Source organism: Neofelis nebulosa, chromosome 14, assembly GCF_028018385.1.
Source record: "Neofelis nebulosa isolate mNeoNeb1 chromosome 14, mNeoNeb1.pri, whole genome shotgun sequence".
Taxonomy (NCBI): Eukaryota; Metazoa; Chordata; class Mammalia; order Carnivora; family Felidae; genus Neofelis; species Neofelis nebulosa.
Window position 1 is genome coordinate 66686480 of NC_080795.1, and position 24035 is coordinate 66710514.

General features: G+C 43.0%; 1 protein-coding gene across 2 annotated transcripts; it reads left to right on the forward strand.

Moving 5' to 3' along the window:
• The first annotated feature begins 2080 nt into the window (after positions 1–2080).
• Positions 2081–21057, forward strand: NTAQ1 (N-terminal glutamine amidase 1). 2 transcript variants are annotated; one of them, XM_058698997.1, is made up of 8 exons: positions 2151–2289; positions 3800–3871; positions 5045–5118; positions 7427–7526; positions 8600–8650; positions 14584–14732; positions 15376–15500; positions 20103–21057. In XM_058698997.1, the coding sequence occupies exons 3-8, from the start codon at positions 5045–5047 to the stop codon at positions 20210–20212; spliced, it is 609 nt and encodes a 202-aa protein (XP_058554980.1). In that variant the 5' UTR covers positions 2151–2289; positions 3800–3871; the 3' UTR covers positions 20213–21057. The 2 variants fall into 2 exon arrangements, with proteins under 2 accessions (XP_058554979.1, XP_058554980.1); XM_058698996.1 differs by lacking the exons at positions 3800–3871; positions 5045–5118 and having other exon boundaries at positions 2081–2289.
• The last annotated feature ends 2978 nt before the right edge of the window (positions 21058–24035 follow it).

A 24035-nucleotide genomic window follows, 5' to 3' on the forward strand; every position in this document is an offset into this window, starting at 1 on the left:
TAAGCATTAGAACCTTATTCCTCTGAAACCATATTGCTTTTTGATAGTCTCTACTATGAAATCACATGAATTTTAAAAATGATCTATATTTTTAATCAAAAAGTTCTTACTTATAAGAGAAAGCTTGAAGCATATAGAAGCATAAAGAAAGCACATTGTAGCAGAGACTCTTGGCTCTTCTTTACCCCCTTCTCTATTGTTTGCCCAGCTACTCAGACTTCTCTGCTCTCTGGTAGGCAACCCAAGCCTTCTCCAACCGGGTGCATACCCCTTTCAAATTTATCTTTCTTGAGTACTTGTCCTCAGCCCTAGGTACCATAGTTTCCTTATGTCTTTTGGTTTCACTTTTATCAGTTAATTCTTGAAATTCAACTTCCTTTAAGTAGAGAAGAGGGTAGAGGGAGCAATCACCAACCAGTGGTGTAGGGATACCTTAGTACTCTGGGAGCCAGCTGGGGTAGAAGGATCTCAGAGTGCATAGGGGGAATGGAAGGGTTGTTGTCTTGAGTTTCATAAAAAGGGAGGCTTGGTGAAGGACTGATTGCTCAGCATGTGACCGACCGTACTAGCCACAGGTAACTGTGCATAGGCCATGAAGGGCTTCTCTAAGAAGTATGGGCAAGTGGCTGCCTGCAGGCCTCACAGGGGAGGGGTCTGGTTTCTGTGTGAAGAGGGCTGCAGGAAGGTTATTGCCAAACTAAAGCTGTAAGGTCACAGAGGCCTGAGCCCAAGGCTGGGGCAGACTCCACTGGATGTTCTTAGGACCACACTCCACAAACTCTTCTACCCTCCCAGAAACTGCAGAAAGCTTCTTCCTCCAGCACACTTTACTGAGAAGGCTTACCTTGGTGCCTACTTTAAAGGAGAAATGCTTAAAGGAATTCTGTTATTTATCATAGAGCCTATATTGAAGGGTGTATTCAGAGCAGAGAGGCAATAAATTGATGACTTACCAAGGACTTACGCTCAAAGTCTTTAGGATTTATGTATGGGCTTTTGAACTCATGAGACTGGAAAAACCTGACTGCACATGGCCTATAAACCAACTAAGAATTTCAGTTTTCATAATGGGAAGTACCCTGATCAGTTACATATGTTCATTACAAATATAAGACCATTCAGAAGGCTATTAAGTATAAAGTGATAAACTCATCATAAACACTGTTTTAATAATGTGGTGCCTTTCCTTCCAGATTGCCAGCAAACATGATTAACACAAAATGAATGCCATAGGAATTCTTTTTAAATTTTTAAAAACTTACTCTATTAAGGGATCAACGTATCTTCTGAGTCAATACGCATAGTTCTATTAAAATCAAATGTTACAACACGGTGAGATTTGGGGGTGCTATTCCTCTCTAAAACCGTCCGATGCGGACATATTTGGAATTAACTCCCCCTCCTTCCCCCGGCTTTCGCGGCTTCTAGGATAAAACTGCTAAAGGTTCGTTTTTCACATACACGGTTCTCTCATTTCACTTGCTTTTCCGCATCTCCTCTGGTTCCTCCACAGCCGGCAACCTCAACCCTGGGGTGGAAGAGAGTTTCACACGCCTCCGGGACACTGTTGAAGCCGAGTTCAGGATAGGGCGATTTGCAAACTCCACGCCCTCCCCGGACTCCAGCAAGACACCCGCAGGCGACCTCTGTCCTCCCCAGCTGACTGGATCCTCAGGGTTACCGGCCCCCAGAGCTCGCCCGGCTCCGCCCCTATGGACCCGAGCACCCCCAAGGCCGCTCGCCCTTGGTCCACCCACCTGCTCTGGCCCCGCCTACCCGGAATTACACAATCCTCCGGGTCCCGGCATCCGCCCACTGGATATCCACGCCTTTCACCAGCCCCCCGCCCCCGGGATCCTCCCACTTCGCTCTAGCTCCACCCCCCCGGAAGAGCTCGGCGTTTCCCGCCCGGGCTCCGCCTACCTGTATCTGCAAAACCCGCGTAGCCTCGGGCTCCATCCACCCGGAACTTGCACCTCCCTCCTCAGCACTGCGCGCCCGGAACCTGCGTCGCTCGCTCCGCCCAGACTCCGCCTACCCAACCTTGGCTCCACCACCCGGGAACTGCACCAGCTGCCCCGGGCTCCGCCCCGAAAACCCTCGCGGCCTGGCCTGCGCCGGCTCCTCCCCCGAATCCTGCACAAGGGGCTGGTCCAGTGGGTCCGCCTCTGGCCTGTCCCCTGGCCGAAGCCAGCCTGCCATGGAGGGGGATGTCCCCGCTGCTGCAGCCGCCTGCTACCAGCCGGCCAGCCCCCCGCGGGACGCCTGTGTCTACAACAGCTGCTACTGGTGAGGGGGCGCGGGTGCAGCCCCCGGCGTCTCCCTGGCTCTCTGGGTCTTGGCGTCGCAGCCAGGCCCCGCCTCCTCCCGGCTCCTCCCCGGGGGCTCTGGGCCTCGACTGGCGGGTTTTCTGGCTTGGGGGATGAAGGGAGAGGGAATGGCAGCTCTCGTCTCTTGAGTGGAGTGTAGACTTTGGATGGTGGGGGTGGGGTGGGCGGAATTCCCAGGAATGGTAGGGTCGGTGGTGCATTACTAATGCCGGCGCTTTTCGCTTGGCCGTTTCTCAGCAGATCTCAGGGTTTGGGGGCCTGGAAGGGGAGGTGGAGGCGGAGGGTGGAGCGTAGAGAATCTTTGCAAATTACTCCGCTCAAGCCTTTGTGGTTTCACACTGATGGGAAAGTCATTTTAATTTTGGAAGAGAGTGGAAGAACGGAGATTTTGTAATAACTTTCCCAAGGTCGTTAGCTAATAGCATCCAGGAATCCAGTTCAGGCCTTCTTGTAACCAGAAACCATGAGCTTAACCACCATGTTGTCGTTATCACACCCGTTACGTTTACATAGCATTTGCTACATGCCAAAACATTGTTTTGTTTATGTAAACCAATTCATTTGAGTCCCACAATTATCCTAGGAGGTAGCTACTATTGTTACCCTATTTTAAAGATGAGAACACCCAGGCACAGAGGGGCGCAACTAATTTGCCTAAGGCCACATATCTTGTGAGTGAAGGAATGGGGGTTTACCTGCAGGGTTTGGCTCTGGAGTCCACACACTATACCCCTATTCTAGGCCACCTGTGTGGCTGAATCACCACTCCTACCTTTGTCTTTTCCACTCCCACACCTATCCTTACCTTCCCTGAGTAATGACTTCTTCCCCAACTTCCAGTCTCTGCAAAAGAAACCTTAGGGCCATCTAAAATTACCTTTCCCTCCTTTAGCTGGTCATCAAACTGCCATCACCAAGAGTTTAGCGTTCATTCAGCTCTGACTGCATGTCAGGGCCAATGCTAAATGTTTCCCTCCATGGCTAGGAGATAGGTTTTATCATTTACCTCATTTTACTAATGAAAAGACTGAGCCACAGAGAGGCTGTGTCCAAGATCATACATCTAGCAAGAGACAGTGCTGAAACTGGAACTTCTGTAATAGAGGAGTCCATGCTTCTTCCATATATATATATATATATATATATATATATATATATATATATATGTTTATTTTTGAGAAAATGCACATGCAAGCAGGGTAGGGGCAGAGAGAGAGGGAGACAGAGAATCCGAAGCAGGCTTGAAGCTGTCAGCACAGAGCCCAATGCAGGGCTTGAACCCACGAACAGTGATCTCATGACCTGAGCTAAAGTCAGACACTTATCCAACTGAGCCACTCAGGAACCCCCAGGAGTCCATGCTTCTTAGTTACTGCACTTTGTTTCTGTCTTACCTCTCACCTGAATCCTGTTCTTGTCCCTAATGCCCACTCATTGTTTTATGTATTCAGTCAGTAAATGTTTTTTAGGCAATTGGATCGTGTGATGCACCATTTTAGGCCCTTGGAATACAGCAATGAACAGAGTAGACAAATTCCCTAGTAAGATCTCATGGTTCTTCTGTTTTGGTTCAGGGAAAGCAAGCAAAGCCAAGTAAACTATATTTGGGTGGTGTTAAGTGTTACTAGAAAAATAAAGCTAGGTAAGAGACAATGATTCACTATTTCATAATGGATATTTAAGGAAAGCATTATTGATAAAGAGGTATTTGAGCAGAGATCTGAAGGAAAAAAGGGTGGGGGCTTTGTGCATTTGGAAGAAAATCATGGCAGGCGGGGGAGCAGTTGGTGCAAAGGCTCTGGGAAGAAAGTGTGCAGGAGTATTCTAGGAACAAGATGTCTGGCACAATTGGAGTGAAGCCATCTGGTGGAAGAATGGTAGGGGGTGGGCTTCTCTTCAGTAGATTTCTCCTTTAAGTTCCTTTAGCCATTGGCCCCGGGCCCTCCTTGGCTATCAGGGGCCTGTTCAGGTCCTTCCTTACAGGCCTCTGCCCAGATCTCTCCTATCCCCTCAGGTCCTGAAACTTAGCGGGCTTCACACTGCTGAAAGCCTTTCTAAATTCAGATGAGCCCTAGATCGCCTAGGAGCTTGTAAAGCATGCACATCATAGGGCTCCACTCTAGAGAGTCTGGATGTGTGAACTCTACAGTGGAGGAGTCTTAACGCTGGATCGTTGATCCCATTTCGAGGAATACAGGCATAGACGATTTTGTCTCCTGAGCATTGCAAGTCCTTTAAGATCTGGTCACCATGTGTTTCTCCAAACCCATTTTGAACCTGCCTACTGGGCTCTACCCCAGGGTTTCTCAGCCAGGGCTTTGTCGACATTTTGAGCTTGCTAATGTTGTGAGGGGGCTGTCCTGTGTATTGGAGAGTGTATAGCAGCATCCCTGGCCTCCGCCCACTAGATGCCTGTAGCACCCTCCCGCAATTTGTGACAACCAAAAATGTCTCCAGATAGTGCCACATGTTCCCCTGGGAGCAAAACTGCCGCTGGTTGAGAACCAGTGTTCTACCCTGTCAGAACCTTTCAGGTAGGTTCTGCCGTGAAACCTTGAAATAAATGCCTCTTCTCTGCTTCAGTTAGCTTCTGTCAATTGTTACTGATCTGTTAAGACTCAGCTTAATGCTGATAGTGGTAACCAATATTTGTATGGTACTAGGTTCTTTACAGAGCACATCTGATTCTGTTGTGATTGTTTTGTATTCTTCAGATGTTGGCTGAGTGCCTGCTGTGCCCCAGGGGTCCTTTCCTTCTGCCTGCTTCTCTGATCTCAGCCCATCACCGGTAACCCTTGCAGAATCTTATTTTAATGCTGCTCTGTTAGACTTTCTGCTACCAAAATAATCATCCAGTAGGTTGGAACATTATTATCACCATCCCCCCTCTGCCCGTTTTTAAAACCAGTCAAATGGATGCTAGGGCTCACACCCAGTCTGCGCTCTTCCTGTTCCAACAGCAACTCCCAGCATTTCCAAGTATAAGGCCCTCCTTTTTTATTTTCATTTATTTAATTAAAAAAATTTTTTTTACTGTTTGTTTATTTTTGAAAGGGAGAGTGCGAGCAGGGGAGGAGCAGAGAGAGAGAGAGAGAGAGACAGAATCCGAAGCAGGCTCCAGGCTCTGAGCTGTCAGCACAGAGCCTGATGCGGAGCTTGAACCCCGAACCGAGAGATCATGACCTGAGCTGAAGTCGGATACTCCACCGACCGACCCACCCAGGCGCCCCAAGGCCCTCCTTTTTTAAACATCGGATGTTTCTTGAGATCCTCCTACATGATATTAATTGTACTTTTGAAAAAAAAATTGATGATAAAAAAGGACTATAGGTTCAATAACTCTTAACATTTAATTTTTTTCCTCCGTGTAACATTTACACATATTTGAAAAATAAAAGACAGAGTATGTCCAGCCGTATACGTATTCAGCCTGCCAACAGTTCTTGGGGTATACATGGATTCTCGAAGTCTTTGTGTTAATTCTTTGCCCATCCTTGGGACTGGGAGTGGGGGAACAAACAAGGAGAAACCACTGACCTATACCTCCCCAATCTTCCTGTGTGCCTCAAAATTAATGACTCCCTCTTCTATGCATCTTTTATGGCCATCTATGATGCTTGCTTATTTATGGATCTGTATGTCTCCTCTCACTGTCTGTGAGCTCTAATTTATCATTATATCCTCCAAGCACTTAGCACAGTGCTTTTTACATCACAGGCTCTTGAAGATGTTTGTGAGCAACTCCAGAATTTCTGCAGGCTGGACAAACAAATGTCATCTGAAAACTTGGTCTTAGAACATCCAGGTTTAAGAAAATTTAGTTAATACATGGTTTATGTCATATCGAAACAGTACATTTTTGCTACTCCATACTACATATCCTATGGAAGTAGTGAGTGGCAATCTCCTGTTTTTACCTCTATCACTACTTTTTCTGTGAGATTTCTTAGGTATTTTAGAGAAAAAATCATAGGAAAAAAAACACACTCAGCTTTAGTACTTCACATGGAGTTGTATGGAGCGTTGAGACAGGTAGACAAGGTCAAAACTGTGAATTGAAAGTTTGTATTGCCGTAAAATGGTGGCATTCATCAGTGCCATTCATGCCTGCCTTCATTTTCAGGTAGCATGGTGTAGGTGTTTGGAAATTAGGCTTTGACAGATTGAGTCACAAGTATGAGCTGAGTACTGAGGTAGCTCATTTTGAACAAAGGTGCTGTGTGGCTCATTAGGAAAAGATAGCAATCCTGAGGCTGAGCTATGAATACTGACAACAATGACTGTTTTTGTCTGTGTGGGCGTGTGCCTGTGGCCGTCAGGATGGCTTGGTTTCATGCACGGGGCATTGATTTACTTAGGTGGTTCTGACTACTGCTTTAAATATCTGAAGACCTGTCACGTAGAAAAGAGATTCACCTGGGGCAGAAGTATAAGAAGATGGGGTTCAGCACAGTATGAGAAAGAACTTTGTAAAAGTCAGGGCCTGACTTGTACCAGAGGGCCGCAGGGAATACCGCTCACAGTCTCCCTCCGAAAGAATTCCTAAGCATATCACATAGCTGCTCCTGGTCTTTTCTAGCCGGAAGCCCCCCCTACCCAGAACACTCATCCTGCCCCATTCCTAAGGGGAGCAGTGAACCAGTGTTAACTAAGATTTGTCAAGTGTTTATAATGTGATGTGATTATCCCCATTTTACAGATGAGAAAAGCAGATACTCAGGTGAAGATATCTAAAGTTTCTTACCTCGTAAGTGGCAGAAAATTCCATAAGTGGAATCCACTTGTATCTCAAGTCCCTGGACCCAAAACTTGTGGAGTATTGATGCAGCATTTTATCAGTTGTAAAATGCCTCCATGTGCAGAGCAGTGCTGGGGCAGGTAATGAGCACTGTGTTAGCAGAGAGGTCAGCACACAGTTAGGTAACACCTTGTTGAGGGTGTTTCAGAGGAGGCTCAAACATCAGCCCTTTGCTGGATGAAATCGTGTTTAAAATCTCTTCCAACTGTTTTATGTCCTCGTCAGTCTTCTGTTCAAATTTGAATGACACGGAGCGTTATTGTTTAATTATATTGATCAAACTATTATTTTGTTTCAGTGAAGAAAATATTTGGAAGCTTTGTGAATACATCAAAAACCATGACCAGTATCCTTTAGAAGAGTGCTACGCTGTCTTCATATCTAATGAGAGGAAGATGGTAAGTTGGTGAGTGATTGCAGAAAGAGAACAAGAGATTTAGAATGACAGTAGAAAGTCAATATAGTATGGGGTTAGCACCGTCCTAAAATCTGCTCTATAAAATACAGCAACATTTTAAAGTTTGTTTTTGGAGAGAAAGAGACAGTGCTAGCTGGGGAGAGGAGCAGGAGAGGGAGACAGAATCTTAAGCAGGTTCTGTGCTGAGCATGGGCTTTGATCTCATGAGCATGAGATCATGACTGAGCTGAAATAGTTGGAACCTTAACCAGCTCAGCCACCCATCTGCCCCTAAATTTATTTTTGAATGAGATATTTTTTCCTTTCAGAGCACAGTTGAATTGGAAAAGTTTAATCACTTATTTGTAGGTCAAGAAATAGATGATGGTATATTTACATAGATTAAATCCCTTTAGGTATTAGGTTAGAGCTTTTAAAATTGCTGAGACTAGAACCACATACTGTCAGGTTTGTCTCTGGAGTGTAAATAAACTAATGGTAAACTTACATGAGGTATTAAAAAAGCAAGCCTTTAAAAAAATAAAGGAAGCCCTTAATATTTTGTGAAATACTTTTTTTTTTTTTAAGATCTGATTTTTTAAGTAATCCCTGTACCCAGTGTGGGGCTCGAACTCACAACCCCAAGATCAAGAGTCATACGTACTACCATTTGAGCCAGCCAGGAGCTCCATAAAGCACTTCTGTAAGCATCATTTCATTTGATGCTAATGGAAACATGGTGAAGTAGGCAGGGTTCAGATAGTTGGCTCCATTTTATAGATGAGGAAATAGAGACCCATGGAGGTCCCCTGAATAATGATGGGAAAGCAAGACTTGAATCTGCCGGCCTTCTGATTCCCAGTTGAGGCCTCTTTCTGCTTTCCAAAGAACATCAGATAATTAATTTTTTGCGTTTTCATTGTTAAAGACACTTGGAAGGATTTAGATTTCTTCTTCATTCTTTTACCTTGATTGTTTGTTGCTTGGAAATATTTTTAATTTATGTATTGCTTTAAAGAATTCAGTAGTGGTTTAACTGCAGTTGTGGCTTATGAAATTGATTGTATTTTATAGATACCTATCTGGAAACAACAAGCAAGACCTGGAGATGGACCTGTGATCTGGGTAAGATGGTCAATGCAGAAGCCTCTGGTGCGTTAGTACTTGTAATCCCTGAGGGGTTTGGTAAAGCAGAAGTGACAGGGCGTTAGAGACTGGCTCTGATAATTATTAATAATTGACCTTTTGGGAATAGATGTTATTTTGTCTAAGGTAGTACCTATAGACATGTTTTCATTTAATTTTATTATTATAGGAAAGATTTTATTTACGTATTTTTTTAAGTTTATTTATTTATTTTGAGAGAGACAGAGAGAGAGAGAGAGAGAGAGAGGGAGGGAAGGAGGAAGGGGCAAAGAGAGGGGGAAAGAGAGAATCCCAGGCAAGCTCCACACTTTCAGCAGGAGCTCTGTGTATCGCTTGAACTTATGAACCATGTGATCATGACCTCAGCTGAAATCCAGAGCCAGATGCTTAATCAACTGAGCCACCCAGGCGCCCCTATAGGCAGATATATTTGTGGTCTCCTAGACTCTTATTCATTATACTGGAAGGAACTTTAGCAATATCTAGTTCAGCTGCACTTTAGAATTATCTGGATATTGTGTTAAAACTGTAGGTTTCTGGGGGCGCCTGGGTGGCTCAGTCGGTTAAGTGTCCGACTTCAGCTCAGGGCATGATTTCTTGGCTCATGGGTTCGAGCCCCACATTGGGCTCTGTGCTGACAGCTCATCCTGGAGCCTGCTTCATATTCTGTCTCTGTCTCTCTCTGCCCCTCCCCTGCTTGTGCTATCTCTCTCTGTCTCTCTCAAATATAAATAAACAAAATTTTTAAAAATGTGCGTTTCTGATTTAGTTGATCTAGATAGAGAAGGGTTCAGGAGTTAGTGTTCTTAGCAGACTCCTAAGTGACCATGCATGACTAGCATTTGAAAAACCCAGATCTACTCCAGCCGTTTCATTTTTCAGGTGAAGAAATGAGCCCAGAGGCCAAAGTGAGAAGCTCAAGGTTATCTAGCTGATCAGTGGCAGGACTAGGTCTTAGGCCCAGGCCCTTTATAGTACACATCTATGTGTTACATTAACCTATCCCCTGAAGAATTGATGGGGCTAGTAACATGAAGATAAAATAAAAGAAAAGCTTGTTTCTGATACTTATTTAAAATAAGATATCGTTCGAATTGGCATCATTTTCCTTTATTTAACTTGTATTTACTGAGTGCCTGTTATATGCCAGGCACAAGATAGGCCAAAATCCCTGGCCTCACAGAGCTCACATTCTTGCCTCCTTCACCAGCGGGTGGTTTGCTGCTCTAACATTAAAGCCAAAATCCAGTTTTGGCCCAGTTAATCCAGTTAAGGCCCAACTGGGGTTGACTCCCAGTACTGCCACTGGTGGCTGTGTGAGCTGGACATGTTACTTGCCTTCCTTGTGCAGCGTCCTCCTCTGGTTAGTGGGGTAGGGAGTCTTTTAAGTGAGATAATGCGTGTAAAGCATTATCCTGGCACGGGGTATGGTGTCTGGTTCTGGTGCTCGAGAAGTGTTAGCTTCCCTCGTTAGCAACGATGGCTACAGGACCCCTGTTGTACACTGTCCATCGGCCCTAGAGGTCGTCTCCATCGCTGAACCACTCAGCTGATTTTAAGTCACGGTCTTCTCCTTTTAGACAAACTTGAAGAGAAAGGGCCTATGGTCATGTCCCCCTAACCCAGCATCTCACGGCAGCCCAGGGTGGCGACTCCTCTTGCAAGAAGTACGCCCCCCCCCCAACATCCTCTGGCAGATGTATCTTTGCTGCAAGGCTGTCTTGTTGTAGGAAGTGGGTAGGCGGCCCTGAGTGGGTGGAGACACCCAGTCCCAAGAAGCGGATCACCTTCTCTGTGGGCTTCCCTCCCCGAGCCCAGCTTGGTCTTTTCCGGGCATCTGGGCAAGCGCTGAACCCAACTCGGAGAGTGAGGCTGCTCCCGCTTGATCTGTGTTCCTTGACTCCACATCTGTGCTTATAAAGGCGACTTGGAGTTGAGGCCTACTTTCCTTCTCAAGTTCATCAGCCATCTGGGATGTAGGAATGTGGACCCAAACTAAGTGAGAGATTGTGGGTATTCATTGCTTATATGTTTCCACAAGCTGTACTTTGTTGCTGGAACACTGTCCCCTCAGGCAGGACTCAACAGTGGCAGCCTTTCCTCAGTGAAACTCTTCCTTGGCTGTTGGGCCCCCCTCCCCTCTGTTTCTTGGTTGGCTTTTATAAATTTTTTTTTTTTTTTAAATTTGAGAGAGAGAGAGAGCTGGGGAGGGGGGCAGAGGGAGAGAGAGAGAGAATCTTAAGCAGGCTGCATGCTCAGCATAGAGCCTGACATGGGGCTCAGTCCCATGACCGTGGGATCGTGACCTGAGCCAAAACCAAGAGTCAGACACTCAACCGACTGAGCCACCCAGATGCCCCCATCTTGGTTAGCTTTTAAAAAGTTTTTACTTACATAATCTCCTTAATTGTCTCAGCAACACTGAGGTGGACAGTGCACTTAGCTCCATTTTATAAAAGAGGAAGGGGAGGGGCCAAAGTTGACCAGAATGTCTTCGCCTGCAAGGCTCCCTGCTGTCTGCCATCATCACACTGTCCCTCCGGTAGCACTTGGCTGTTTCACACTCTGCTGTGGGGACTCCTCGGGGTCAGGACTTCCCTTTCTCATCTTTGCATCTTTGATATTTCAGTAGCACTGTTAACTACAAGTAAAAGGGAGTATGCACTCTTCAAAACTCCTGTAATATGAGGTAGAAGATGTCAAGAGAGAAACAGATCTGGGACAAGGCCAGAGACTGCTTCTGGCAGGAAGTAGGAGACTCATGGGAAGTGAGCATGTGAGCGGGCACTCGAGGGATGGATATGGGGAGAGAGGTGGAAAAGTTTGCTGCAGAAGGATGGGAATAACACATACACAGCCAGGTGTGGGCTGGAAGGTGGGTTGCTCCTACTTTATTTCTCTGGAGGGCAGGATGCATTAAGGGGCGTGCAGGGCAGAAGCGTCCATTTCTGATGCTATTTCTGCTTTATGAAGATAGCATTGGAGCCAAAGGAAGCTCTTAGGCTTTGATGGCACAGCATCTCCAGTCTTAATTAATCACCCCCTCCCCTCCATAGGGTCGATAAAACAACGTTTGAGAAAGTGCTCTTTAAGCTCCGAAGTACTAAAAATATAAGGTGGTGTTACTTATGTGGTACTAATGTGATTGAGCTTTTTATCTCCCAGTGCTGTTCTCTGTGAGAGCACTTTTCTTTCAAGGGACTCAGAGCATCAGACTGCCCTCCTGCCCCTCGATAACTTCCCTGACATCCCTTCTAGCCATTAACTGGTGTTGGACAGTGCCTGCCGTCTGGGAGTGAGGGATATACCGTGGCTGAGCCACAAAGGAGGAGCTGTCTTCATCTTTCCCCTAAATGGCTACAGATTAGGGCTTGGCTGATTTAACAACATCGTATAGTCCTTCTTTCCCATTCTAGGCTAGCCCAAGCCATCCCCTTTGTTAAGTTTGGAGGATATCCTGGCATACTTTTTCCTCAATGCGTATACATGCATGTGTACGTCAGAATGTACATGTGTATATATACACAGCTTTTTATTTTATTAAAATCCAAGTTAACATATAGTATAGTAATGATTTCAGGAGTAGAATTTAGTGATTTATCTCTTACGTGTAACACTGCTGCTCATCCCAAGTGTCCTCCTTAATGTCCATCCCCCTACCAACCTTCCTTCCAGGAACCCTGTTCTCTGTACTTAAGAGTCTCTTATGGTTTGCCTCCCTCTGTTTTTATCTCATTTTTCTTTCCCTTCTCCTATGTTCATCTGTTTTGTTTCTTAAGTTCTACATAAGAATGAGATCATGTATTTATCTTTCTCTAACTTATTTCCCTTAGCATAATACCCTCTAGTTCTGTCTACATTGTTGCAGATGGCAAGATTTCGTTCTTTTTGATCACCAAGTAATACTCCATTGTATATGTATACCATATCTTCTTTATGCATTCCTCAGTCGATGGACATTTGGGTTCTTCCCATACTTTGGCTGTTATTGATAGTGCTGCTATAAACATGGGAGTACATGTGCCTCTTCAAATCAGCATTTTCTATATCCTTTGGGTAAATTCCTAGTAGTACAATTGCTGGGTCATAGAGTAACCCTATTTTTAATATTTTGAGGAACATCCATACTGTTTTCCAGAGTGACTGTACCAGTTTGGATTGCCACCAGCAGTGCAAAAGGGTTCCCCTTTCTCTGCATCCTTGCCAACATCCGCTGTTTCCTGAGTTGTTAATTTTAGCCATTCTGACAGGTGTGAGGTGGTATCTCATTATGGTTTTGATTTCTGTTTCCCTGATGGTGAGTGATGTTGAGCATCTGCATTCTTTCACGTATCTGTTAGCCATCTGGATGTGTTCTTTGGAAAAGTGTCTATTCATGTCTTTCGCCCATTTCTTCAGTGGATTATTTGTTTTTTGGGTGTTGAGCTGGATAAGTTCTTTATAGATTTTGGATACTAACCCTTCATCCGATATGTCATTTACAAATATCTTCTCCCATTCCACTGGTTGCCTTTTAGTTTTATTGATTGTTTCCTTCACTGTGCAGAAGCTTTTTATTTTGATGAGGTCCCAATAGTTCATTTTTGCTTTTGTCTGCCTTGCCCCCAGAGACATGTCTAGTAAAAAGAAGAACCTTGCTCATCTGAGGTCAAAGAGGTTGTTGCCTGTTTTTTTTCTCCTCTAGGATTTTGATGGTTTCCTGTCTTATACTTAGGTCTTTCATCCATTTTGAATTTATTTTTGTATACACATAGCTTTTAAAAAATAATATGTAGTACATATTTGCAGTTTATTTTTCCTATCCAACTATGTAACATACCCTTTTTTCCATTTTCTTTTTTTTTTTTTTTAATTTTTTTTAACGTTTGTTTATTTTTGAGATAGAGAGAGACAGAGCATGAATGGGGGAGGGTCAGAGAGAGAGGGATACACAGAATCTGAAACAGGGTCCAGGCTCTGAGCTGTCAGCACAGAGCCCGACGTGGGGCTCGAACTCACGGATCGTGAGATCATGACCTGAGCCAAAGCCGGATGCTCAACCGACTGAGCCACCCAGGCGCCACCCCCCCCCCTTTTTCAAAATTATTTTAATTTTATTTTTGAGAGACAAGAGAGCATGAGTGGGGGAGGGGCAGAGAGAGAAGGAGACACAGAATCCAAAGCAGGCTCCAGGCTCTGAGCTGTCAGCACAGAGCATGACATGGGGATTGAACTCAAACTGTGAGATCATGACCCAAGCTGAAGTCGGACACTCAACTGACTGAGCCACCCAGGTGCCCCCACTTTTTTTCCATTTTCTACATAAATTTACCTAAATCTTTTTAGTAGCTGTGTTGTGGTTTATTTCTCTCTAGTGGACTTTTGACTGTTTCTGAATTTTCACTATTATAAACAGTGCTGCAGAGATTTTCTTTGCATATATACCTTTACATGCATATGGCCATTTTATCTGTTGGATGGATTCCTAGAGGTAAACTTGCTAGGTCAAAGGGTATACATTTAATATATATGAACATTTTCAGTACTTATTGAAGTGTTCCCTATCACCGGATGTTTAATCTTTTTTTAGGGATTAGCATTTGCTTTATTTTGCTACTATAAGAAGAACTGTGTTAGTTTTGTATTTTTAATGGTTATATATATACATATATATATAATGCATTTTATGTTTTATATATATTTGTATATAATATATCTTATATGTATATATTTTATATGTACCATTTTAATGGTTTTATATATATGTATATATATAAAAATATATGTATATATATGAAACCATTAAATGCTATATATAAAATATATATAAATATATTACATATAAAACATAAAATCCATCATTACTGTAACCTATAACACTGTATTCACGATGGTGAAGTAACTTGGTTAACTTCAGCAACTTTTATTTCTAGGATTACCATGTTGTCCTGCTTCATGTCTCAAGTGGTGGACAGAGCTTCATTTATGATCTTGACACTGTCCTGCCATTTCCCTGTCCTTTTGACACTTATGTGGAAGATGCATTTAAGTCTGATGAGGACATCCATCCACAGTTTAGAAGGTGAGGAGATTTAGGATGGATTTACCTACTTTCTGAAGTTAAACCTTGACAGTTGTATGGAGTGTGTGTGTGAGATTTTGTGGGTTTTTTTTGGCATTTGTTTCGCAAAGATCACTTGTTTTGGCATCACTATTGAGTTGATACTTGAAAATGATGTGCTACACAGAAGATTCAAAGTGTTTTGAAGTTTTAAAGGTTGTCCAACATATAAAGGTTGACATCTTTTAAAAATGTGTGTGATGAGATCCAAGGTGTCTTCTGAAAGCCAGTTTGGGGATTTCTCTCGTGTGTGTGTGTTTGTGGGTATGTGTGGGTGTGTGGGGTGTGGCCTTAATGATGACACAATTGAGAGGTCTGTGATGGTGGTGCCTAAAGGTTATGTCCTTTGTCCCTGGCATACAATCGAGTAAATAAAGACAACTGGATGTATTTCTGTGCCTGTGTAGTTTTTTTATTTCAGCTGATCCTTTCTTGTGGCTTCTTTAACAGGTTATAAAGCTGCATCTATATTTGTGTATTACTGGTAGTACAAAAATGCCTGGGTACTTTCGTGTATGTCATTGAAAATGAGTCTGTATAAAAATTGAGTTAGAATTTCACTGGGAAACCTTGCTAATGTAAATGAATGTTGCTTTATTTGCAGGAAATTTCGAGTGATCCGTGCAGATTCGTATTTGAAGAACTTTGCTTCTGACCGATCTCACATGAAAGATTCCAGTGGGAACTGGAGAGAACCTCCTCCATCATATCCCTGCATCGAAACTGGAGGTGAGCCAAAGGTGCCTCCTCAGAGAGGTTTCCGGTCACCATGCACATCAGCATCGCCCCTTAACCAAGGACAAAAATTGTGTGTTGGTATTTGTATGAAACTCCCTGAGTCGTAAGAAGATGAGAGGGAGCATAGATGTGCGTATCTGTTAGCTTCAGGAATCGAAGCCCAGAGAACGGGACTGGAAGGCACAAGACCTCACGGCAGAGGGGAGGTGTGCAGGAGCAGAACCATGATACTTGCACACCGCCAGAGTGCAGGTTGGTCTGCTGCCAGGACGCTGGGCTTCAGGAGGTCTGTGGGCTTGTCCTTCAACACTGGAGCTAGTAGCACCTTGCCTTGGTGGGGTTTTCTGTTAAGGTGACAGCAGCCCCTAGGGCATCCTTGCGGTATGTGAGATGTCATTTCCCTGGCTCTCTGATAAGACCTGCAGTAGAAGGAAGGGAGAGCCAGCAGATTTTCTTGTACCACTCATCTCCTTTATGTGCTTTTAGGCATCAGTCCAGTTAATAATTTTCTGAGATTTAAGGAGATAAAGAGTTCTTCACCCTGTTCCTGTTGTTTGGCGTTGGCACGAGCTTGAAACATTGTAAGTAATTCGCACTGTCGCCATTTCTTGCGGAGGCCATCCCGTCCCGTGGATGAGCCTTCTGTGTGAAATGCTCTTGTCAGCTGTGCAGCGTGCCAGAAAAATAGGGCAGTAGCATTCGGAGCTCAGCAAGGAAGAAAGTAAATATAGTTGGTGTATCTTAACACCAAAAGAGGATTCGACTGATGTTTGAGGCCCTCTGTGAAAGGCTGTTACGATTTAAAAAATTTATCTCAGAGCTGCTTTTTGGTCCGCCAGCCTGCTTCCTAGTCTGGGCGTCAGAAATAGGATCGCTCCTGGGTTGGGAGAGGGCATCACAGGTCTTCCTTCTAGTCTCGGACAGCCTGTCGTATAGGCTGTGGTCTGGGACAGTGTGCCTTCAGCCACCCCCCGTTTCTCTTCCAGACGTGAGCACCGATGCAGAGCCAGCCCATGGCAGCACTCAGTAAACACCAGCCCGCCAGCCGGAGCCTCTTCCGGTCATTCCTTTCGGTTTCGATGACTGCTGCCCAGTAGATGCTATTTTGTGCTGGCCGCTTTACGTATTAGCTTAGTTTTTACCACAACGCAGGCCAACTTTAATTTCCTCACTTGATAGATGCATGCATTTAAGTGCATTAAGGTTAAAGTGAGCCCTTTGCCTCCGATGCACAGCTGGGGAGGATGAGGAGGGGGATGGTGGTGTCTCTTTCTGCCTTGTGTGTAGTTAGTTCATCAGGGACCTCCTGAACTTGGGGTGGAAACAAAAGAATCTGCTCTGAAGTGTGGGGTAAACTGACTGGTTTTTCATGTCATAATTTAACCACACCGTGATGTTCTGTCAGGTGGTAAATTAATTACTTCAAATCCTGTGTTTATCAAAGGAATGTATTTGAAGTTAGGATAAGTGAGATTTACGTGTAGCTAATTGGTAGTGTTTTATAAAAAATCAGGATAAAAAATGGTTCAAGAAAATATCCAACTTTGGAGTGTTTATGTGGCTCAGTTAAGCATCTGACTGCGGCTCAGGTCATAATCTCTCGGTTTGTGGGTTCGAGCCCCACATGGGGCTCTGGTGACAGCTCGGAGCCTGGAGCCCACTTCAGATTCTGTGTCTCCCTCTCTCATGTGTGTGCACACACTCTCTCTCTCTCTCTCTCAGAAAAAAATTAACGTTAAAAAAAATGTTTTTTTAAAGAAAGTGCCAAATTTTAATGCATGTTTTAGGTACTTTAATATATATCAGCTTCACTCAGAACCCTGAGTTTAGTTGTGGAATTAACTCTTATGACTTAAAGTTTAGTACATTTGATATGTAGAATATTGGGATAATATGTTTAATAATTTCGGTGGCCATGTGTCTGCAAGATCGCTGTTTTCTTTTCTTTTAAAAAAAATTTTTTTTAATGTTTGTTTATTTTTTAGAGAGAGATAGAGAGAGCGTGAGCAGGGGAGGGGGCAGAGAGAGAGGGAGACACAGAATCCGAATCAGGCTCCAGGCTCTGAACTGTCAGCACAGAACCCAGCCCGATGTGGGGCTCGAACTCACGAGCCATGGGATCATGACCTGAGCCGAAGTTGGATGCTTAACCAACTGAACCACCAGATGCCCTGTCTTTTTTTTTTTTTTTTTTAAGTTTATTTATTTTGAGACAGAGTACATGGGGGGAGGAGCAGAGAAAGGAGGAGAGAGAAAATCCCAAGTAGGCTTTGCACTGTCAGTGCAGAGTGCAGGGCTCGAACCCAGGAACTGTGAGATGACCTGAGCTGAAATCAAGAGTTGAGTGGTTAACTGACTGAGCCACCCACACACCCCAAGACCGCTGTTTTCAACTCAGCGTTTAATGTGTTTTAAAGAAAAGATCTCTTTTTTTTTTTCTGATGAGAAGGAAACTGAAATTCACGGTCATATAGCCTTGCCCTGAAGAGTCAGTTCCAGCACTAGCCACTGATGTCTCAGTTTTAAAAGACATTTTCTTAGGCTGAACTATAGAGTACACCAAATTTCCCCCTCTCTTTCTAAGTCCTTTCCTGCCTCTGGTCCACATACACTTCTCATCCTCCCGCTTCCAAATGTATGGTAACACTGGCTACTTTGAGCCAAGCTGGAGGACCGGTGTTAAGTAAACAAACAGAAATGTTGTAGTGCCTCGTGGGGAGATTAGAGGCAGACGTTTATTTGTTTTGCCTTGATCTTTAAAAAATTTTTATTTTTGGGGCGCCTGGGTGGCCCAGTCGGTTAAGCGGCCGACTTTGGCTCAGGTCCGTGAGTTCAAGCCCCGCGTCGGGCACTGTGCTGACAGCTCAGAGCCTGGAGCCTGTTTCAGATTCTGTGTCTCCCTCTCTCTGACCCTCCCCCGTTCATGCTCTGTCTCTCTCTGTCTCAAAAATAAATAAACGTTAAAAAAATTAAAAAAAAAATTTTTTTTAATTTTGTTTTTATACATTGATCTTGTACACAATGAATGGTTGCAGATAGTAGTCATTTTTTCTCTGATGACATTAAAAAGTCTTAGAAAACAAAACAAAAAAAGGGAGGGAGGGGAAAAACTCTTAGAAAACAAATACAGATTTTTTTAAAAGTAGTTTGTTAAAAAAGTTCGCAGACTTACTGGGCTCTAATGGAGTTTGACACCTACCCAGGTCAGCAAGAACTTCCGCCCCATCTCACCTGACAGATGCCTGTCTTACCTTTATTTCCCGTTGCGTTCCTAGCTGTCTGAGGACTTCAACAAAAGTTGTTTATTTAGCTTTTTTATTATAAGGGTGTTAGCGAATCTGTTTCTAGTTTTCTATATCCTAAGTGCTTGCTTTCATTTTTAAAGATACAGTGTTGGGTAACGTATACTAGATTTACATGTTTTTCTTCTGTCAGTTCTTTAAAGACGTCTCTCTTGTTTTCTGCATGCACAGGCTCTGATCTCTTATTCATTACTCTGAATGTAGTGTGTCTTTTTTTCTCTGAATATTTTTTAAGGTTTTTCTCTTTATCACTGGTTTTTAGCAATTTGATTATGATGGACTAGTGTAGTCTCCTTTAGGCTTATTCCACTTGAGTTTTTTGTTTTTTTTTAAGATCTTTAGATTGATGGATTTATAGTTTTCATCAAATTTGAGAACATTTGGCCATTATTTCCTCACATTTTTTCTGACCCCCTTTTAAGTTCGTGTCCTTCAGCTACACATTGGTTAGATGGCTTGGTATTATTCTCAGAGGTCAGTAGGTCTGGTTGTTTTTTTCATACATTTTATGTATGTGCTTCATTTTGAATAATTCTTTTATTTTGTTGCAAATTCATTGTTCTTTTTTTTTTTTAATTTTTAAGTTTGTTTATTTAGAGAGAGACAGCATGGGTGGGAGAGGGGCAGAGGGAGAGGGAGAGAGAATCCCAAACAGGCTCCGCACCATCAACACAGAGCCTGATACAGGACTTAAACTCATGAAACCATGAGATCGTGACCCAAGCCAAAACCGAGAGTCAGATGCTTAACCGACTGAGCCATCCAGGCATCCTGCTCTTATCTTCTGCATTAACTACTTTGTTGTTAACTTCATCCAGCACATTCTTTTCATTTTACATATTTTATTTTTTTTATCTCTAGACATTCCATTTTGGACTGATTTAATACCTTTCATTTCTCTCTCTCTTCATTATGCTCCTGTTTTTCTCCAGCCTTTTGAACATAACCCAGGATATTACATTTAGTTGTCCCATCTCCTCAGTCCCCTTCAATCCCTGGCAATTTCTTTGTTTTGTTTTGTTTTGTTTTGTTTTGTTTCTTTCCTTTTACAACTTTTACACTTTTGAAGAGTCAGTTATTTGTAGAGTGTCCCTCACTTTGGGTTTCTGTGATGTTTTGTCATAATTAGATTGAGGTTATGCATTTGAGACAAGAATACCACAGAAGTGATGTTGAACCCTTCTCCATCTGGATAATTTTCCCTTTTTTTGGTCTTCTGGGTTGTTGTATTGCTGTTAAGCCAATAAACCAATTGTGTTTTCAGTGAACATTTCTTTCATGTATTTTTTAGATTCCAAAATGAACCTGAATGATTTTATCAGCATGGATCCTGAGGTAGGATGGGGAGCTGTCTACTCCCTGTCTGAATTTGTACATCGGTTTGGCAGTCAGAACTACTGAAAGGGACATCTGGATGTAAACTATGGAGAAATTCTAGGACATGAACAGTCCAGTCCATCTCTTCATTTGGGACAGCAAACACTATGGTACATTTGACTTGGAATTATATTTTCTTCTTTTAATTCAGTTGAGTTGAAACATGAGTGAACAAAAAAATTAATAAAAATAATTTTTTTGAGGGGTGCCTGGGTGGCTCAGTTGGTTAAGCTTCCGACTTTGGCTTAGGTCGTGATCTCATGGTTCGTGAGTTTGAGCCCCGCGTCGGGCTCTGTGCTGACAGCTCAGACCCTGGAGCCTGCTTTGGATTCTGTGTCTCCTCTCTCTCTCTGCCTCCCCTCCCCCACTCATGCTTTCTCTCTCTCTCACTCTTTCTCTCTCTCTCTCTCAAAAATAAATAAACATTAAAAAAACTTTTAAAAATAATAATTTTTTTGATATGTCAGATTGAAACTTGATGCAGTGTCTATTTGCTAAGAAATTCCAATGCTCATTTGTTAAAACATGTGACGACTCATGCCAGTCATTCCTTCTGTTATGATATAGATGCGTGTATTTCATGTCTATTTCGGATGTTTCCTTCCTCTCCCATTGCCCTGTCAGCTCCTTGAGGGCAGGGCGGTGTCTCATTGCTCTATGAACCTCTAATGCCCCCAGCAGGTGCCCATAAAATGTTTGCTGGTGATTGTGCTGCTGCTTGAAGAGGGCTGATACTGTGAGCTGAATCAGCAATAAGTATTAGTCTTTTTGGACTACGATGTTCTTCAGAAAAGACTGCAGCCCTCTCAGGCTTGAGTGTTACTTGGCCTATTTATACATGTTTTTAAATAAAATTGATTTAAAAGTAATTTTGTTTTGAAGATTTTGTGTTGATGATCTGAGATAACCAAGAGTGTCTCACTTGTAGATGGGGACCATTGCTTTAAAATACATGCATCAATCTCCCTTCTTGAAGATGTTTTGGAAATTTGGCTTTCATCGTATAATTCCACATAAAAGATGTTTGGCATTAAACTGGCATGGCATATAGCACCAACTTGCATGCGTGTCTTTATGATTCTACTATAACAATGAGCGATTTCTTAAAGCAAGGATGTCTAGGTTTTTGGTCTTAGACGAGTTTGCTGCTTATTGAGAAACTTTCATTTAATGTAGATCTTCTGCCTTGTGCTGTGGAGGGACAGCTCAGTTGTCACGAATCAGTCAGAGGAAATGTCATGTATCTGTTTGGTACAGCTGACCAGGAGGATTCTGGGAGAAAGTGAATGAACCTTTGGTAAGAGGAATGCAAACACAACCTCTTAAGTTATTTTATAATTTAGAACCAATTATAGACCTCGCACTTACATATCTTTATTTGACTTTTCGATGGTCACTTAAAAAGCATGTGGCTAAAATGATGGAACTACTTTGTCTTGAGCAGAGAATTTCAGAGGGACCAAAGATTGTAATCGGATTTACAAATTGCATTTTTGGAGCGTTTTGTTTTGTTTTGTTTTGTTTAGTTTTGTTTGCCAATTTATGAGCAGGTTTCCAATCTGGTATTCATAGTTGTGTCTAGTACAGACCAATCAGACAATGTGTGTGTGTAAGTTTAAACTTCCCAGCCACCTTTGTCTTGAAATTGAAAACCCCTTCTAGCCAGTGTTGGGAGCAAGGCTTACAGTTTTAAGCCTGTTAAAATGTCCAGTGGTCATAATTTTGAGTTGTTAGAAGGAATAGAGAACGTTTGTTGTCTTTTCTACTTATCACTCCTCACTTCTACAGCTCCCTTTGGGGAATTCATCTTTGTACATTTCATGTCCTTGTGGCCTGTAAATGCAGGTATATAGCTTAAGCTGGGCCAGGCTTGGAGCCCACTCTGGACAAGTCTAATGACCTGTCACAGTGGTCTCTGGATTTGCTGTATTGATGTCCAGAGAGAGAAAAAAATCTCTCCCTGAGGAGTGCTAAACTAGGGGCCTGGGAGCTTAGGGCATCCTGACTGCCTCCGAAGGGCCCAACTGCAGAATGCAGCCCAGCAGAGCTGAGAGCAGAGCAGGAGCCCTGAGGGCATTTCGGAGCGCCTGGATCTTTCTGTGCTTCAAGTCGGCCACAACTTTTGAACTTCCCAGTTACATAAACTAGTGGATTCCTTTTTCTCTTCAGCTTGTGTGAGTTGGATGGCCATTAGTTTTAACTGAAAGGTGAGTTCCCTTTCAAGACTTTTCTTGAAATCTGTCAGGAACTGTATTTTTGTCTTTCTATGCTTAATGTTTCTCTGAGGTCAGATTAGCTTTTCATTACACTCAACATGTGAGAGAGAACTAAATAAAATACTGATAAATCCTGTCTGTTTGGAAAGAGGAACTTTCAAGAACAGGGGAATTTGTAAGTTGACTATGAAAATAAGAGAAATAAGGCATCTCTGAGAATCTGACATGGGATGGAGCAGGGAAGCACCATAGAAAATGGCTCCTAGGTCAGTAGAACTGACTATCTGATTGGAGATAGTCTTTTAAGCAAGACTATATCTTTCAGGAGAGGGGTTGTGGTTTGCAATGGAAGTAAAAACCTGTTTTGTGTATGTGGTTTTCTCAGTTTAATTTTTATTTAAAAAAATAGGTGGTACATGCACATTGTACAAATTCAAAATACATAAAAGCGTATAGTAAAAAGTCCTCTGTGCTTCAATCTTCTGATTTCTCTATCCAGAAACAGCTCATTTTCAGTTTCTTTTGTATTCTTTCAGGAATTTTTATGCCCATGTATGCATGTAGGTATTATATATTAAGTTCTGGTTTTTTTCCTCCCCACAAGTGGCACCAGTCTAAAAATTTTTCTGCATTTTACTTTTTAAAGTTAATACACTTGGATATTTTCTAATCAGTACATGTTGAACTTCCTCATTCTTTTTAAAGGTTGCATTGTATTGTGTGGTATGCACGGCCCATTATTTCCCAGTCCTTTTAAAGTTGTTTTTAGTCTTTGGTATGACAAAACTGCTTGACAGAATATTTTTTGTCTATGTGTCTTTCTAACAGTTGTCGAGATAAGTTTTGAAAGTGTAGACTGCTAGTTGTCCCATAGTATGCATGCTCCTTTTTTTTTCCTAAAGAAGGGAATAGTAAATAATATCTATAAAGGGCCAAATAGTAAATACTTTAGACTTTGCATGCCATAAGGTCTTTGCCATAACTGCTCAACTCTGCCTTTGTAACTGGAAAGCAGCCATAGACAGTATGTAAACGAATGGATATGTTTGGCTGTGCTTCAGTAAAACTCTGTTTATAAAGCCAGGGGGGACTCAAGGATTTGACCGTTGGGCTATAATTTGCTGTCCCTTGTTCTAGAGTAAGCATTGTAGCTGGTGTGTGGCTGCTTTGCCAGGGACTGCAGTTCCCAGTCTCCTTTGCAGCTAGCTGTGGCCACGTGATCAGGTTCTCACCATTGGATTGTAAGAGGCTGACTTGTGAAACACTGCCTACCCAGTCCGTCACACCTTTCCCCCCTACTGATGAATGGTTGAGGACTAGAATGATCTCAGAAGCTGTCCATTGAGGATAGCAGAGCACCATCAGACTGGATTCCTGAATGCCCTATGAAGCTGAGCCTCATGCCTACTTGAAAAGTATATTGTGGAACTGATCCACAGAGACAAACTTGGGTGTTTCTTTAAGTCACAGAATTATTGGCGAGTCTTGACTTAGCAGTTTAGCTCTCCCTAAATAATACAGTGCCCATTTAGGCATTTGTAACAGGGTATTTTTTGACTGGGTCAGAAATTGTGATATTCTGTGTGGAGTCAGATCTTCTGTGTGCTTGTGCAAGCCACCCTCTAAGTGTC

Coding starts and splice junctions, on each gene's coding strand:
- NTAQ1 (XM_058698996.1), top strand. CDS start 2,201: ATGGAGGGGGATGTCCCCGCTGCTGCAGCCGCCTGCTACCAGCCGGCC. Junction 7,527..8,599: donor TATCTAATGAGAGGAAGATG/GTAAGTTGGTGA, acceptor TGTATTTTATAG/ATACCTATCTGGAAACAACA. Junction 8,651..14,583: donor GAGATGGACCTGTGATCTGG/GTAAGATGGTCA, acceptor TTTTATTTCTAG/GATTACCATGTTGTCCTGCT.